Source organism: Aplidium turbinatum, chromosome 6 (assembly GCF_918807975.1).
Source record: "Aplidium turbinatum chromosome 6, kaAplTurb1.1, whole genome shotgun sequence".
NCBI lineage: Eukaryota > Metazoa > Chordata > Ascidiacea > Aplousobranchia > Polyclinidae > Aplidium > Aplidium turbinatum.
The window spans coordinates 27,462,697-27,481,101 of record NC_137477.1 but is presented as its reverse complement, the minus strand read 5'-3'; the positions used below and the strand labels follow the sequence as shown (position 1 = coordinate 27,481,101).

The 18,405-nt window shown below is 37.4% G+C and overlaps 1 protein-coding gene across 1 annotated transcript; it reads right to left on the bottom strand.

Moving 5' to 3' along the window:
• Positions 1-1,125: 1,125 nt before the first annotated feature.
• On the bottom strand, positions 1,126-6,644 carry LOC145772774 (uncharacterized). Its single transcript, XM_082584651.1, has 3 exons — positions 5,892-6,644; positions 5,367-5,497; positions 1,126-1,546 (listed from the first exon to the last, which is right to left on the bottom strand). The coding sequence occupies exons 1-3, from the start codon at positions 6,221-6,223 to the stop codon at positions 1,365-1,367; spliced, it is 645 nt and encodes a 214-aa protein (XP_082440777.1). The 5' UTR covers positions 6,224-6,644; the 3' UTR covers positions 1,126-1,364.
• Between the last annotated feature and the right edge of the window lie 11,761 nt (positions 6,645-18,405).

Below are 18,405 nucleotides of genomic sequence, written 5' to 3'. Positions count from 1 at the left end.
GTGCGTTGCAGCCTAGTCAGCATAGACGTCTTCTCAACAATTACGCCATTCACCACGAACCTTTTTTTAGCAAATTGGTTAAACGAATCAATCGTATAATCGTATCAAAACGTCTGGCAAATAGGTGATACGATTAACCGATTTCGTCTGTAATGCAATCTCAGACTACTTCCCAGTTATGCATTGTACAAACATTGGAAAACCCTCACTTACATGTCATCTATACATCATCATCATTGTCAGCCATTGTTGTTCCACTGCAGGATGAAGGCCTTCCCCATATCTTTATAATTTTGTCTGTCTTTGCACGTTTGTGTCCAGTGTTTGTCGAATTGGTAGAGTTCGTCTCGCCATCTTGTTTTCTGTTTCCCTCTTTTGCTTTTATTGCCAAGCGGTATCCAGTCAGTAGCTCTTCTTGTCCATCTGTTGTCAGTTGTTCGCATGATATGTCCTGCTCAATTCCACTTTAAACTTTTTATTGTTTGAATGATATCTTTGATTTGTGTTTGTTGTCGTATCCATTTGGCTGGTTTCCTGTCTTTCCATGTAATGCCTAAGAGTACTTTTTCATGTGATCTTTGCGCAGTGCGTAGTTTGAGTGGTAGTGCTTTTGTTAAAGGGGCAGTAAACCCCAAACCATACTTTTCGATTTTTTTCTTTGTAAGTGCTCTAGAGATGTATAATACGGTAAGTGGTTGTCGTTGAAATTTTTCCTTAATTTCATTGCGTTTCCTTTGTAGGGCCGTTTTAGTTAGCCCTTAGTTTCAGAGCGACGCGTGCTCACTGAACCGTGCCATAATCGGACGTGACGTCATAACGGTACAAGCTGCTCGTATGTTCACGCAAGATGCATTTGAAATGCAGAGTAAGAGATCGCTTATGGTGTCGTTTCCAGCAAATGCAATGAACTATTTATGTCGATTTTAAGCAGCTTAGTAGTTGATAAAATGAACACCGAAAGCAACTAGCTTCAGGCAAGCACCATATTAGTTTATAAAGAACTAGGAACATTTTCTCAAGAACTCTGATAGGTATACTTTAGTGTACAAGTACTAAAATCACTCTCTCTATGCACACGGCAAAGCTTTTCTTGAAGCAGACTTTGAATTGTGACTACTTCTTTTTATTTCAAATCAGGATAATTTAAATCCAACATATTTTCTATGTTCACTTGAAAATTTCGACCTAATAGCCGAAACAACGCATGACGGCAGAGGCACACGGATTGAATGACAAAGGTAACCCCAGATCCACCGAACAAATTGTCTGTAAACAATGTGCCTATAACGTATTTAAAAGCAACTTTTGGTTACATGAATATAATACAACATGATTGCCCACGTTTAGGTATTGCATTTGCTACATCATTTAAGACGGGTTTTGGTTAGAAAACCGTGAAAAATAAGATGCAATTGCATCAGAAACATCTGGATGCAAACGTCTAAGCATAAATGCATGGAAAGAGGTGTGCTTTCCCATTCTTCTCGGTGTTCTGCCAATGTTTCCCTTTCACACAATGCAATCTTCAAAAGGCTCTTGGCATGATCTTTAAAAAAGATAATGCATTTTAAATCAATAAAAATGTATGGTAGTCACTAGGCTGTACCAAATTTTGGTAACTTTGTCGGATTACTTAGCAAGTTTCCCAAAAGTTGTGGCTTAGGTACCTAATCAAAATGCCATATTTATTTTTTGAAAAAAAATTGGTCTTACGCCTCCTCAATGCTTGTTTCCATGACGACGGGCTCAAAATTGACGAAACAGCTATAACTCCGGAACCACTAGAGGTAGAACCAAAATTTTTTTTTCAAAAGATGCAGAATACCCAAGTTCCTATCTGTTGTCAATACATTTTGTAGGCCTATGTGCACCACTTTTCCCAAAATTTACAAAAAACGTGTTTTAGCCTATTTATCAGCAACAACTGCAAACACAAAGCAATGAAAATGAATAAGTATAATAGCTAAAATCCTATTTAAGCAAATCAACAAAGGTTAAATAGTTTCACACATCAGTTAGCAAATAACACTTCTCTAAACTTGCACATTTCAGCATGTCTGCCTTGAATGAAACATGATATATATACTGTACAAACAGTCAGCAATAACTAAACAACAATCGATTGGCAAAATTAAGCTGAAATCTCACATTGCAACCAAAAAAGTTTAGCTACAATTGATATTGACATTCCCAGGTAAAGAACATTACACAGTGCAATAATACCATTATAAAATAGAATTGCTGAATATGTTTCAACAACAAACTAAAACAATTCATAGCAATAACTAGTTTATGCCAGAAAGCACAATGCAACACAACAGGCTGTGGTCCACAGTCAATTGATTGTTTAATCCATCACAAAACTCATTCTTGCAACTTCAACAATAGTTTAGGTGCTGGAGTGCTGGTGTTCATGGTCTTGAAAAGGCTTTTTTAGTCACTCTTTTACTAGATGTTGCTGCTCCAAGTTGAACATGTCGTAACTGAGAGACCATTTTTAACAATATTTGCTGTTGTTGCAATGAGGTGCTGCTGTTCGGACAGGATTTTCCTAAAAGAGGTCAAATTTCTGACCCAGTCAGAAAAGACCACAAAGAATTTCTGTGCTTAAGCTTGATCTATTTAGGAGGAGTCTTACCTGAAGACACAATTTTTTCAATAAATGCTCCTGGTGCCATTTCCCATGCCCGTTGAATGGCCAAAGTAATTTATACATTGAAAATTGCTTTGTTTTCGTCTTCCCTGCAGCGCAATGACTTACTGGATAAACAGTTACTGGAACAGATAAGATATTCGGCTTTGTTTCTTGTGATTTATGACTTGAAGCCTCAAGTGGTTAACTTTTACCAACCCAACTTTAGCGCCAGCTGCAGATTTGAAACTGCATCAAACCCTGAACACCGACTTAACATCCATGGAAAGAACCTCTTCAACCCATCAAGCTGCAAGGATGATGCCAATGCTTTCACCATACCTCAAAAAGCTGGACTGCCATTTACGCTATTTGTCAGAAAGACTAGTCGTTTTGGTCGTTTTTAGTAATGTCGTACCCATTGGTGACAACAAAGCTATGGTGAAATCTCGTTTAAAATGCAAGAAGAATAGCAAAACCAAACTTTCATTACAACAAATGCCGGTTCTTTATGACACTACAACATTGGCGGACTTGATTGGTCCTGATTCTTGGACACTGATTGATATTTTGAATGTTGACTGGTCTTTTCTAAAGACTGATCCAGGTTGTTGGAATGTTAATACATCATACAAACATGCTCAAGCCTTAGTGCAGTCACTCAATGTTGTGAATGATGCAGCAGAACGGGCATTGGGTCTGTTGACTGCCTTCTACACCGGTAAAGTAACTAAAAATCCAAAACAACAGCAAATATTGCTAAAAATGGTGTCTCAACACATGTTCAACTTGGAGCAGCAATATCTAGTGAAAGAGTGACTAAAAAAGTCTTTTCAAGACCATGAACACCAGCACTCCAGCACCTAAACTATTGTTGAAGTTGCAAGAATGAGTTTTGTGATGGATTAAACAATCAATTGACTGTGGACCACAGCCTGTTGTGCTGCATTGTGCTTTCTGGCATAAACTAGTTATTGCTATGAATTTTTTTAGTTTGTTGTTGAAACGTATTCTGCAATTCTATTCTATAATGGTATTATTGCACTGTGTAATGTTCTTTACCTGGGAATGTCAATATCAATTGTAGCTAAACTTTTTTGGTTGCAATGTGAGATTTCAGCTTAATTTTGCCAATCGATTGTTGTTTAGTTATTGCTGACTGTTTGTACAGTATATATATTTTATGTTTTATTCAAGGCAGACATGCTGAAATGTGCAAGTTTAGAGAAGTGTTATTTGCTAACTGATGTGTGAAACTATTTAACCTTTGTTGATTTGCTTAAATAGGATTTTAGCTATTATACTTATTCATTTTCATTGCTTTGTGTTTGCAGTTGTTGCTGATAAATAGGCTAAAACACGTTTTTTGTAAATTTTGGGAAAAGTGGTGCACATAGGCCTACAAAATGTATTGACAACAGATAGGAACTTGGGTATTCTGCATCTTTTGAAAAAAAAATTTTGGTTCTACCTCTAGTGGTTCCGGAGTTATAGCTGTTTCGTCAATTTTGGGCCCGTCGTCATGGAAACAAGCATTGAGGAGGCGTAAGACCAATTTTTTTTCAAAAAATAAATATGGCATTTTGATTAGGTACCTAAGCCACAACTTTTGGGAAACTTGCTAAGTAATCCGACAAAGTTACCAAAATTTGGTACAGCCTAGTAGTCACAATGATTGCGGCACACATTTCACTTTACCGCACATGAATGACATGCACAATTGCACATGCTTATCCAGTCAACGAAATCAGTCCTTTTTACATTGATTCAACGTTTTGCAAACGTTGAATCAATGTTAAAATGACAAATTTTGCGTCAAATAAATGAATAATAAAATGACAAAATTTGCGTCAAATCCGTCATTTTTACATTGTTTCAACGTCTGCAAAACGTTGAATCAATGTAAAAATGATTGATTTTGCTGACTGGGTAATCACATACTACAACTACACAGTACACATATTATAAAGTAGCAGTTTTGGAATATTGCTAATTTCATAAAATTATGGTGTATAGATAACTTATGGTAAGTGGGGTTTTCTTTGATCGTTTTTAAAGAATAGCCTCATTCCTTATGCTTTGCTTTCGGATAGCTAACCCAAAACCTAGCGGTAGACCTGCTGCTATTCTTGTTGGAATGAATAGCAGTTACAAGTTGTCTATGCATAGTATAAAAGAAATGCAGTTACAAGTTGTCTGTGCATAGTATAAAAGAAATACAGACCAAAATGATGTTTGCACTCACAAGCCAATAAAAACTTATCTTTTATTACATCTATTATAACAAATCCGTAACAAAAATGTTGACCAATAATAGGCCTTCCCATCCCGCCCCGTTAGCTCAGTGGTTACGCGTCCGGCTCAAGTTCGACTCTCGGAGTGTGCGCTTGAGCAACGCACTTTCAGGAATGCTTCCCATTCAGTGGCACCTAGTGAATTCTCCGGCAACAACACTTCAACAATCGAAAAACTTCAACTTTGCTAATCTCGGTAACCAGCCCTGTGTCAAGAGCCTCCACAAGTATGCGAAACTACCAGGAATAACCAATCAAGGCTTTGCCAGTCCGAGGATAAAGATTCAAAACCAACCAAGACACAAGCAGTTTTACAAATGAAACTCATTTTGGCAGCATGATTCTCAAAAGCAGCAAGCAATGTGTGATGTATGAGGAGACGACATCATTATCACCCGTTATTTCATATGTTAGTTTATTATAGAGTTAAAATTTCTTACCTTTTGCCACACTCCTTGGCTTCATGGCATCCTTTTGACAAACAAACACGAAAATCCGATATGTTGTATTGTGTTGCGGCATAACAAATAACGATTTTTGTTTGGCTTGACATATCAGAATACCAGGACAACTATGAACACAAAAAGCACATTACAAAACAGCACAATACAACTCAAGATTACAAGACAGTAGGCTAACAAAAGAAAACTCACATTTATGTACTGTTACATTACCGTTGCATATTGTGCTAGCCAGTAAATGAAATAAACACCAGTTTGTCAAGGACTTCTTTTTGTTATTATACTTGGTGAGTTATAGATGGGTCATTTTAAAATTACATGTAGCTAGGATAGGAATCGCTATGCCAGCAGGCAGCAACTAAAATGTAATAGGCTTAGCCGGAAGATATTCTAAATTATATGAAAAACAATTTCTCAAGGATGGTACAGTACTCCCCATTCCCCAATTTATGTACGGTACTTTATAACAAACATGTAGTAACATTATTGTTAACTCAAAATTACTTCAAGAACTTGACGTTTCCTGACAGCCGGTCATATGGATGGATTGGAATTTTGTTGTGGAGTTGTCTCCCCACTGGACCTTGACTCCAAAGGTTGCAGAGTTGTTGAAATGGATTTTTTTGAAAAAAATTGAAGGGCATGCATTGCGGTTTAATGCTGTGTGGCAAGTCCCATGTTAAATTGAAGATTTTGAAAATCTGTTTCCTTGAAATGGAGTCGGCATTATTATGCTGGTCTCTGTTGTTCCTGGCCATACTCTTGTGGTGTTTACAAACTTGTCCCATTTCAATTTTCTTGTATGAAGAACCACCAGATGAACACTGAACAGTCATACACAACACATCGACTTGTCATGATGAGTATAAAACTGTAACAGGTTTAGCTTAATCTATTCAAGTAAGGTATGGCACTGGGAAAGCATGTACCGTATATTGAGGTAGGCATATTAGTTTAGCCTGTCTGATAGGCCTACAAACATGTCTGATAGTACACAAACATGACTAAAGATGAAAAATAAATAAATTTAAGCCCCTACAACCCTTGACTGTCTAAACCTCTTGTTACTAAATCCCATCAAAACCATTCTGTAGCACTGAAGCAAAATAATCGCATTTGCTTGTTTCCTGCAAACAGTGCAAGGCCTAGTGTAAATGTGTAGTATGGTCTCTAAAATGATGTAATCTAGTATCAAAGCTACAATAAACTAAATCTGAGCTAAAATTTTTACTTGTGATAATCTTATCTACTGCTGCAACGCTTCAAACCTTATCAGCAGCTGCACTCAACACCTTAAACCAGCAAAATGTTTTTGCCAAAGTCTGGTTATGACGTCACGTAAGCAAATATTTTATTTTGACAACAGTTGAGGCGGCGTGTGTTCGAATTGCAAAACCAAAACTTTGTTTTAAGATTGCGCGAGAACAAATGGGTACTTTTTCATAAAAACAAGTGCAACGTGTTTTTGAATATCCCCTTTATGTATTTCAACTCTCAATTTGCATTTGAAAATGGGGTTGTCTGCCCCTTTAAGTTCCATGTTTCTGCTCCGTATGTCATTGTTGGGAGAATGCATTGATTATATACTTTTCTTTTCATTGAGATCGGTAATTTACTTTTAAATATTGAGCTCGCTCTTCCAAATGCCTGCCAACCAAGTGTAATTCTTCTTTTAATTTCTTCTTCTTTATCAGGTGATGTGGTTACTATTTGGCCAAGGTATGTGTATTTGCTTACGTTTTTGAGATTGGCTTTATCTAATGTAATGTTTTGGTTTCCTTTGACATGGTGATTGAACATAACTTGTGTTTTAGTCAAATTCATTTTGAAACCGACCTCTTTGCTTGTCTCGTCGAGTTCATTCAACATTGTTTGGAGTTCATTGGGTGTTGAAGATATCAAAATGATGTCTTCAACACCCAATGATCAGGAAACCTGAGATTGGATAGGTATTCGCCATCTACTTTGATACCTTTTCTTCCCAATTTAAATTTTTAAAAATTTCTTCTAAGCATGCTGTGAAAAGCTTAGGAGAGAGATGGTGTCTCCTTGCCTAACACCTCGTTTAAGTTGAAATTTGGCTGAATCTTTGTGTAGTCTGATGAAGGGAAAGCAATTTTGATAGATGTGTTGAAGGATATTGATATATGTCTGGTCAATTGCTTGGTTTCTGATGGCTTGTAGCACTGCAGGGATCTGTATTGAATCAAACGCTTTACTGTAGTCAACAAAGGCAAGGCAGAGAGGCAAGTTGTATTCATTTGTTTTTTCGATTATTTGGTTGATTGTTTGTAGATGATCTATGGTGGAGTATCCACTTCTAAATCCAGCTTGTTCTCTTGGTTGGCATTCATCCAGTTGATTAGCTAGCCTATAGGAAAGGATTTTGGTGAAAAGTTTGTAGACACTACTAAGTAGACTGATTGGTCGGTAATTGTTCAGATCTTTGTGATCTCCTTTTTTGTGAAGCAAGATTATGATAGCAGTATTCCAGGCTTCCGGAGTCTTTCCCTGCTGAAGGCATTCAGTGAAGAGGTTAGATTCAGTAAAGGCATTCAGTGAACATCTATACATAGGGATGGGCAATTCAGAATACCGAATCCAGAAGGATTTGGATCCTAAACTATCTGAATCCAAATCGGCAATAAAACCGGGTAATAAGATTCGGTTTTAAAGATATACATAAGTCTTGTGCAAGCTGTCAGCTGGAGACAGTGAACTGAAAAAAGTGTGGTTTACGCACGCAAACGTTTAAAAACATTGTGCACGCGTTGTGCGCGCACGGCGCATGCAACTTTACGTCACTCGCTCGAATGAGCAATCAAAGAAACTAAGCGTGCAATTTTCTTCACGCTTTGTACACATGCACAATCGTGCAATGCTTTTTTTCAATCCACGTGCGTATGCGACTCTGCGATAGTTTGACTGGTGAGCGTAACAACATTGAGCAGATGCCCCCTGCTAAAGGAGTTGGCTCTGAAACACCTCAGCATACCTGCCACATCAGCATCTTCCGAGCGATTCTTTTCGACCGCGGCTTGACGGAAACTAAGCTGCGCTCCCGTTCAGCGTTGCCAGATGGGGAAATAGAATATCAAATTAAAAAATCCTGGTGAAATTTAGAGGTCTTTATTGCCAAGCTTTTTGACATTGGAACCAGATAACTTTTTGGTGAAATCTGGTGAAATTTTCCCTACTTAATTTTTTTCAAGAGAGTTTTTTCAACTTTTTTAAACTTTTTAGCAAAAGGCTATAATCCCTGCTCGTATAGAAAACGTTTTGCAAGAGGTTTCGAAATTGCTTTATTTAGGGTCAGGGCCGTAGCCAGACCGCAGAGCAAGGGGGGCAATTTTTTTTAGGGGGGGCCAAAAAATTTTTCGGGCAAAATCATTATAATTGTAGCTGTTGCTCGAGAATGTTGGGATTTTTCCAGGGGGGCACATTTTTTTCAGGGGCAGGGGCGATGCCCCCCCTGGCCCCAGGCTGGTTACGGGCCTGTTTAGGGTGTTTTAAATATCTGGTGAAATTTTAGTTACTTTTTGTTGCCAAGCGGCTTCCATCATCTGGCAACACTACTCCCATTTGGCTGGAAGTCATTTAGAATGCCTGAATGATGCAACTTTATTTATTTAGAATGAATGCTGATTTAGAATGCTGGAAGTCATTTAGAATGTGTTGCAACAAACATTTACTTTGGTTGTGTAGCTTTTGTGTCTGAAATTTTTTACTTTTTGTGTTGCTGGAGCCTGGAAGTTAATAGGATTAGGTATTCTGGATTCGATTCTGGATTCGGTTTAGTATTCCGAAATAATTCTGGAATAGTGAATTATTCTGAATTGCCCATCCCTATCTATACACCAGATCATTTAATCTCTCAAACATACAAAATTTCTCAAATGCTCTAGAAAATGTGGACATCACTTGCTGCTTAAATCAAACTGATGCTGATAAAGCTTATGAGTCATTCATAGGAGAATATACCAGTCAATTTAATAAACATTTTCCTTTACAAAAAACACCTTTAAAAAGAATAATCCTTGGTTTGATAAAGAACTACTACATCTATTACAAGAAAAGAGCGTTTGTTTAAAAAGTACATATCAAATAAAACTATTCACTCCAAAAAGAACTACACCTCTGCAAGAAACTTATACTTTCATACAGTTCAACAAAAAAAGAAGGAATTTTATAAATCTAAATTTGAAAAGCAAAAGTTTAATATGAAAGCTACTTGGCAAACAATCAACAATCTATTATTAGGTAAATCCCAGTCCAAGACTAACCATGGCATCAAAATAAATGATAGTACAGTCACTGACAGATTAACTATTGCAAATCACTTCAATGATCACTTTTCCTGTGCTGCCCATTCCCTTACAAGAAAAAATTCCAAATCAAATACGATATTTTCAACATATCTTGATTCTCCATGCTCTGAGACAATTTATATTTATCAAACTACTTTGAATGAAATAAACAATATTATTCATGCTATGCCAGCAAAAACTAGCAGTGGCATTGATGAAATACCATTGTCTAGTTGAGAGTCAGATATTATATTGTAACATGATGTCATAAAAACAAAACTACATTGCAAAAGCTGCAACGTACAAGTCGTACATGCAATAACTTTCTTCGTATTGTATTTGACTTTTACCGCAGAGAAAGCATAAAAGGTGTAATGGAACTCAATAATTTAAAATCAATTTACCGCATAAAAAATACAGAGATTGCAACTTTCATGTTTAAATATTCAAAAAAGCTACTTCCCACAACATTCAATGATATACTTATGTGTAAACAATCAAGTAGCCTAAGAGCACGGAATGGCCCGTTTCGGTGAGTCCGATTCGGTGAGACTGATTCGGTTAGTCCGATTCGGTGAGTCCGATCCCTTAACGGGGGATTTTTTAATTATTTTTTTTAAATTATCGGGTACCGTAGCCTAATTATCATTGCCGTTTTAGGGTTAGGGGTTAAGGTTAGGGGTTAGAAGTTAGGAACTCACCGAATCAGACTCACTGAATCGGACTCACCAAATCGGACTCACTGAATCGGACTCACCGAATAGTAGCAGACCCCTAAGAACAAGAAGTAACTCTCCTTATATTCCTATATATTGCAGAATTAACACTTGCAAACAATCAATACGGTACATGGGGCCAACAGTTTGGAACAAGCTTCCAACTACCATAAGAAATGAATGTAAAACTGTAAAAGGCTTTAAATCAAAAATGAACAAACTAAATCTTCCTTGAAATAATCCTATCTAAGTATTACATACACCAAACATACTAATATTTTTTTTGCCCAGCAATGATAGGCCAATGTGTGTAGATTTATAAGCAAAATAGTAAGGTTGTAAATACTCCTACTGGTTTTCTGGTTCTTGTGTTTTTTGTCCACAGAAGTTCCACAGAGTCTGCAGAAGTTTTTCCATCCTCTTTGACCAATCGCCATCTTTCGGTGAAGCGGTGGCCAATGGCCATGTGCTCCAACCAGTTGTTTTATACCAATATCTTGGACTGGATCGTCATGCTATTGTCTGTTCGTTCTTCCACTTTTCTAACGTAATATGCCGAATTGTTTTTTGTTTTTTTTTACTTCTATTATGGTTTAACGAATAAAACATACGGTAACCCAAATTTCTCATATTACTGTGACATGCCACTACTACATCCCAGCTAGCGATGCCTGTCATTTTTGCATTAATTCAACGTTAGCTAACGTTGGATCGGTGTGGAAGTGACGAGTTTAGCTGAATGGGGTCTAAAATTATCGCTTTATCAACGCAACTTTATATCAAAGCACGCTTGATATCTTCAAGACATAACTTCTCTGGGTATAATTGAATTTCCGCAAGATGATAATGTTGTTTTTGCTAGTTTGTTTTAGTCATTGTTTTCATGTCAAGTTATAGCCTATCTATTTTGTGAGTCGTGCAAGGCCTGGTGCGTTGCGCTTGAAATGGCTTTGCCCGTGGTAGGATTTCTTTGTGGGGATTTCTTTGCCTGCCTTGCTCTTCTTTGCTATGAGCTAAACGCATCAAGACGTGTTCCCCTCACGACCATCAGCACTCTTGATAACGCACCATGGCCGATCTTCATAGCAACTGTCCATACAAATCTTAATTATATCAGCTAAAGCTATTTGGGCTAATAAAGCTATAGCCTAAACATATGTTGTTTTTTTTGTAACATTTTCATTTTTATTTTGGAAGTGGCTACGTTTACGAGCGCGCATGCGCAGTAAAAGCGACGTAAAGATTAAAAAAAAGGCATGGAACGGCTGTATTTACGGCGCCGTAAACGTACCACTTCCTTTTATTTTCTCTTTATAGCCTACCTTAAATTTTTCTGAAGGTGTTGCGACCGTGCCAAAATTTTTTTTCAACTCAATAACTTACTTCGGTCACAAGCACGTTTTAACGTTCGCGTTTTGTCGCTTCTACCTTTTTCTCGACCTTTGCTATGTTGACATGTATTGTTTTTGATATGATGGTCAGAAATAAAAAAACAACTGAACTGAAAGGAGAATATTGAGATAAATATTAGAGTTGTGTGAAGAGTTGCCAGGTCCACTTATGGAAAAAAGGCCAAACAACTGGTCAAAAAATGCCAAATGACCAAAAAAATGCCAAATAGGCAAAACGCTGCAAAATTAAAAGTTTCTTCATTAATAAGTAATAGATTCGGTAAAAAATGGATAAAACTGCAACAAAGCTCAGCCTACACTTACTGCTATTGCACAACCTAGCTATTAGTCCAGTCGTTGAAGGGTTTTACCTTGACTTAATTGGTGTAAAGCTGAAATTTTGAACATTGGTTCTGTTCATTGTGTACAATGACCAAAAAAAAATCCCCGTGAAAATTTTTTGGTGAAAAAAAGTTATCCGCTATTTTCGAAATTCCGCCATTTTTTTCAAAATGGCGGATGTACAAATAGTGAATTATTCAATTTTTATGAAATTATTGTTAGTGTTGGTGCTCATTTAAAAGTAAATTTCATACTGCATACTGCAATTATTTCACATTGGCAAAGTTTTGGTCCACCGTGATTGCCGGAGGAAGTTTACGGATACACGGAAAAAGGGTTCAGGGAAAATGCCTGCAAAGAAATTACGATCTGTGACAAGAAATTCAAGCTTCTGAAGCCTCCAGTATACTTAGTCAAAAGGGTGCTGATGGGATTAATGCTGCTAGTACTAATAGAGGGGACAACACTGTTGCGACAGCTGGTCGGAAAGTACACATAGAGTCATAGACTGTTGTAAAAGTTATAGGCTACCAACCCAATCGATATACAGCTAAGGAAGAACAGGGAGGAAAGTGGGTCCTGCGTCACGAGGAAACGAAGTGTTTGAATTCTTGATGGCAATTTCCACAGTAAGACTCATTGTTTGTTTTGTGGGACTCAAGCTCACGGACAGACCTGGCTTTAGTTTTGTTAAAACAGATGTTTTTGCAAGGACTATATTAGAGTATTGTGAGAGACGTTCTGACGATTGGTCATGCGTCGTGAAAGGTCGTATTGAATATTACGGTAGCGATTTGCATGCTGCAGACTGTTTATACAGTACCATCATTCTTGTAGTGTTAATTTTATATATGGATTTAACGTACCCTTGCAATGTGGTAGAGTACCTGAGGCAAAACGTCGAAAATCTGGTCGACCGAAGGATGAGGAACAGGACTAGGTATTTCTAAAGATGTGTTCCCATTATGAACAAAATGATGAAGAACAGTTAACGATATCAGACCTCAGATCTAAAATGAAGGAGTTTTTAGCAAATGATGATTGCCTTCCTTGTGGATTAAAATATGTGAAGACCCAATTATAGAAACATTGCGGTGAATCTATTTATATAGCTGAAGGTCAGGGCCTTCATAGCATTGTCACGATGAGAGAGAAGACATCCGAAATCCTTCGATCTCATTAGGCTACCTAAAAACAAGGCATGAGGATGATGAAGAGTCACAAAAGAGAGAAATAATTAAAACTGCAGCAAGGCTTATCAAAAATGGTGTTGCATCTGTTAATGATCACTATCCAAGCACAGACGCACTCAATAATAATAATCGTGTTTTATTTGCGCCCATTGCGATACATAACATAGCCTACAGTAACACTGCGATCACAGATGCGATAGCTTCCAACAGACGACAAGGAGCAGCGAAGTGACATTTAGGCCTAGTCTTCGAGTCAGCTGCTCCCCTTATTTTGGCTTGCCATTAAGTGTCTGTGCAGAGATACAGCCGCGTGCTCTGGAGCGGTATCAAACCCACGTCTTTTCGAACGTCGCGCAGGCGTTCTCACCACTCGGCTACGCAATCGACACTCAATCTCGATCCTGCTCTAATGTAGCCCACTTGCCTGAAACTTTGCGAACACTGTTGAGTTCCTTAGTTGTAGGAAAATACACAAAGCAAAAGGTTGCAAGTATTAGCCAAGCTGTCAGACCACGAGCGGTGATTGCACCATTGCAAATTGGTCTTGCTGTTCAAGGACATCATTTGTACAGGTCGAGATTTCTTGTTGATACTTTACAGTTTACACAATATGGGATATTGTTCTTCTTACGCAGAAGTCCTGAAGTTTGAAAAGAATGCAGCTGATTGTGTAGCGTCAGAAGCCATTGTTCTAGAGAACATAGACCTACTCGAAAGTAGCCTACAATGTTATTTGCAGCTGACAATATTGATCATAATATTATCACCCTGGATGGGAAGGGGACTTTCCACGGCATGGGAATGCTTGCTGCCTTGACACCGAGTCAGAAAGCAAACCGTATGGTTCCAAGGCACAACATATCACAACTCAACATCATAAAGAAGACTAGGATTGAAATCATGCAACTCCGCTTTGCCAATAAAGCGCAGAAGACATCACTGGCTGGTTATGTACCTTTTTCTCAGGATCAAACCCTGAGCAATATTGTGAATGGTGTTGTGGCGAGGATGACGTTAATGTACATGAACATACACAAACGAAAAAATGATCGACTTGATCAGTAAAACACTTCGGGGTAGTCTAAAGGCTGCGAAGTGATCAATGCTCCAGGGGATGCTGATTTTCCGATTGTGAAGGCTACTGTTCTTAATGCAGTGTCACACTCGACAACGTTGTTAGGAGAAGACACAGATCTGTTGTTCCTGCTTCTTCATTATGCGCAACAAGCAGACAAAGATCTATATTTCCGTTCCGACAAGGAAAATGCTGACAAAGTGTATCATATGAACGAGCTGAAAATGGTGATGGGTGAAGAATTATGTTCCCAATTACTTTTTCTACATGCCTACACTGGATGTGACACAACATCAAGAATCTTTGATGTGGGTAAGAAAATCTGTCTTTTACAAGCTGGTAAAGGGTAATGCTACTCTGAAAGACTGTGCTAATTACTTCCTTCTTCCAAAGCAGACAGCAGCATCCATTGTGAACAAAGATTTTCAAGCGATGGCTGTGACTTTTAGGGGCACGCGGACGGATTTCCTCTCGTCATTGCACTACAGCGTACTAAGAAAAAAAGTAGTCTCTTCCCAATCATTTGTGACACCAGAACGCCTACCACCTACTGAGTTGGAAACTGGAAGGCAGTCAGTTTGTGACATGAATGCATGCTGACCCAGATTCCCTCTTATAGATTATCCACTGCAAGTCTGCAACTGTACAACTGCCTGTAGCACTGCCAGGTATAGCTGTAGGCAGAATAATCTACCCTGTACCTCAGCATGTGGACAGTGCAACTTGATGCCTGTGACAATACGTAGGCTACAATCAGTCATTACTGGATGAAGATAATGACCAAGACTTATTAAGTAACTGAATGTAAATAACTTAATAAGTGGTCTGCGATTCTTGTACTGCCAGTGTTTCACTATTGTTTTTTTTTCATATAAGCCTTTCCATTAAACTAATTAGTTAATTTCATTTTGAATTGTCTTATTGAATTCCATACCAGTACCACCTTAAACCTAGGGATAGACGCCAGAATTAGAGCTCTAGCATGAATATTAAGTGAATTATTGTCACTATACTATTTTGGCGGCCATCTTGAAAATGACAACTTTCCGGTGCTCAGATTCTCCTTGATTTTTAATATATTATTCTTAATGAAAAATACTAGAAAAAACATTTGGAAAACCTTCTGTAGGAAATTTTTGGGGTCTTGACTTGATATATATTGACCTGAACCTGTAGCCAGTGTTGGGCGCGATAACTCATTTTTCAGTTAAGCGATAACGATAATCGATAAACGAAAAATCCCTAAAGCGATAACGATAAACGATAAATCAAAAAAAAGTTAAGCGATAACGATAAGCGATAAATTATCGCCGATAATGTCCGATAACGATAATTTTTTTTCTTGATAAGCGCTGCCCCATCACATGCAGCACGAACTGTTTTCATCAACATGACAAAAAATCGAACGTAATATACTGTAAAGGGACAAAACTTTTTGTAAGTTATGCATGAATAGAATCGCAACAGCGGCAGTAGGTATCGAATCTTCAACCTCTTGATCCAGAATCAAACCACTGAGGTAACCGCCGTGCTTATAATTATACCTTCAGATACCAATTGGATGCTTTTATCAATTGAGTTACACTGCCGCTTACGTGCAGTAGGAAGAATAATTAAATCAAATGAAAATACCATAAAAAATTCCAAACTTTGTACTTTGCTTTTTGCTTAAAAGGCTATTTACAGCAAAGTCAGCAATAATTGGAAAAATTCCAAAAAACGAAAAATGCTTGAAAATTTATCAGTAATCTTAAACGTTATTGATAGTAAAAATGTGCATAGGCTACTGTGAAATCCATCAAGCTTGTCAAATTAGTCGTGTTTGTTTAAGAACAATAACATAATTATCGTAGGCTAATTTACTGATAATTTCAGATATTTGTTTTGTTTTCTTTGTGAACACCTTCATTAAAGCAATGGCAGAACGCTGAGTTGTTGGGATAAGAATTACAATATAAGCACTGTATAAGTGGGAATAAAAATATTTGATTGAGGTAGGCTAGGTCGCATAGGTAAATGAGAAAGGTTATACTGTATTAAGCATAATTTTACCACGCAACTCGATGCGCCTATTGTCATGCAAAAACTACTACAAGATGCAAAAAATGTGATGTCGGTCTGCATGTCACATGCTTCAAGCAATATCATATTCCGCAATGACTTGTTTCAGTGATATTGTGTTACTTTGCTAATTTTCATCTTCATATTTTTTGAACTTTCATTTCAATAAAATGCTCGATGACAATAATGACATGACAAGACATGAACAAGACGTTTTCCATTTATCACTTTGAGCGATAAGTAAAATGTAATAACGCGCATTACGCGCAAGAAACTTGTGAAATTTGATAACGGATTTGCCTAGCGTCTTATATATAGGACGGTTTTTTTCTCAAAAAGTACAAACACAATTAGGAAAAAAATAATTGTGATATGTTCTTTAGGTCATAATTATGCAATATTTAAATTTTCCGAAAATTTTTTTAAGTAACCTACTTTCACTTTCGGCACAAATGGGTTAACTTTATAAGTTAAATGGCACTTACGAATTTGGTTATTATTTTTGGATTAAAGTTATATCGCCAAGCTAGAAAAAAATCGATCTTATAGTTTATAACCGATCTTGTGTTGTTATTGTGTGTAAACTTTGTCTTTTAAACTGAGTTTGTGACGTAACCGCACGTCTCAAGGCAAGTTCTTGCAATTTTTGTTAATCTGCTCATCTAAAGATTTAATGCGCTTAAAACAGTAAGTTTCATGTTTTGACGAGAGGAATTTTATTTTTTTACGACAATTAGGCTACTAAAAACTAACACTTCCAAAGAAAAAAGAAAACACAAGAATAAAATAGTTGATCGTGAGATGGCGCGAAAGACCATGTTTCCGATTTAACACTTTCATGCCTGGGCTAGGGCATCTCATGCCTTACGAATTTTTAAACGCTGAAAACCATACGATAAAACTATTCTAAAAAGCTGAAATTTCATGACTTTGTCACAAACTTCATACGCATATTGGAGTTGCTACTCAAAAATTTATATCTCAAATACTTTTTGAAATACAACGTGGTTTATGACACCTTGTCACAAACAATTTTGCAGTTTGCTCTTTTTAGGAGCAGAAATTTTCTCCTGTTGTTTCTTTATTCACTGGTGATACGCGCCGGCGCATCGCACGTGCCCAACTTGCAAAATTGAATCTTTTATAGAAACATCACCCTATTTGCTTTGATTTAACGCCAGTAGACGTCAGATTATTATGAGCATCTACTTTCGTGCCTCGCCTTGCGTTAGCTTGTGCAGCTGTAACCGAAATGATCGCGCTGCTTTTACAAGACATAGGCCTACACAACATCAACAGACGTCGAACGTATGTAAGTAATCTACTCTACCATAATATAATCTACCATATAATTTGTTTGCTCAAATATCAAGCAGCGAAAGGTCAACTCTGGATTGCCGTTCTTGCCCTGACCTAATTCTCATCGTAGAGAAATAAGCACAGCTTGATATGTCCTATTGTGTCATTGCGAGTGCTAACAGCTTATAGATACTTTGCTTATGTCGATACAACGTTCAGCGGTGTTGCGATACAACCTAAGAAAATCATGAGTTTGTTTCAAATTGCATTCCTCTTGAATGAATGCTTTTTTGTTACGCAAAACTTTCGCAGGAAATATTGGCCGCTTTACAGCGGTTCACCATCGTCAGACGTTGAAACAGTACAAACATTTGATCTGTGAAAGTAATGCCTATCAGCGAAAATGGAAACACATAATGTCATCCAGGCACTGTTTATTGAAAATGAAGACATGCAGCTCGTCATTGCATTGAGAAAAACTGACTTATCAAAATTTTTCGAAGACAAGAAATTCCAGTCACAAAAAAAATATGACTTGTGCGAAATATTGTACAAAACCGACCGTATTGCAAGTGTAGTAAATTAGCATCGTCAAGTATAGTGGTAATGAAATTGAACCGCACAGCTTTATAAG

Excerpts from the sequence above, each read along its gene's own strand:
- LOC145772774 (XM_082584651.1), bottom strand. The coding sequence starts at position 6,223 with ATGACTGTTCAGTGTTCATCTGGTGGTTCTTCATACAAGAAAATTGAA. Across the intron at positions 5,498-5,891 it reads GGAAACGTCAAGTTCTTGAA|TTGTCCTGGTATTCTGATAT; the intron begins GTAATTTTGAGT and ends TTGTGTTCATAG. Across the intron at positions 1,547-5,366 it reads GCCAAGGAGTGTGGCAAAAG|ATCATGCCAAGAGCCTTTTG; the intron begins GTAAGAAATTTT and ends TCTTTTTTAAAG.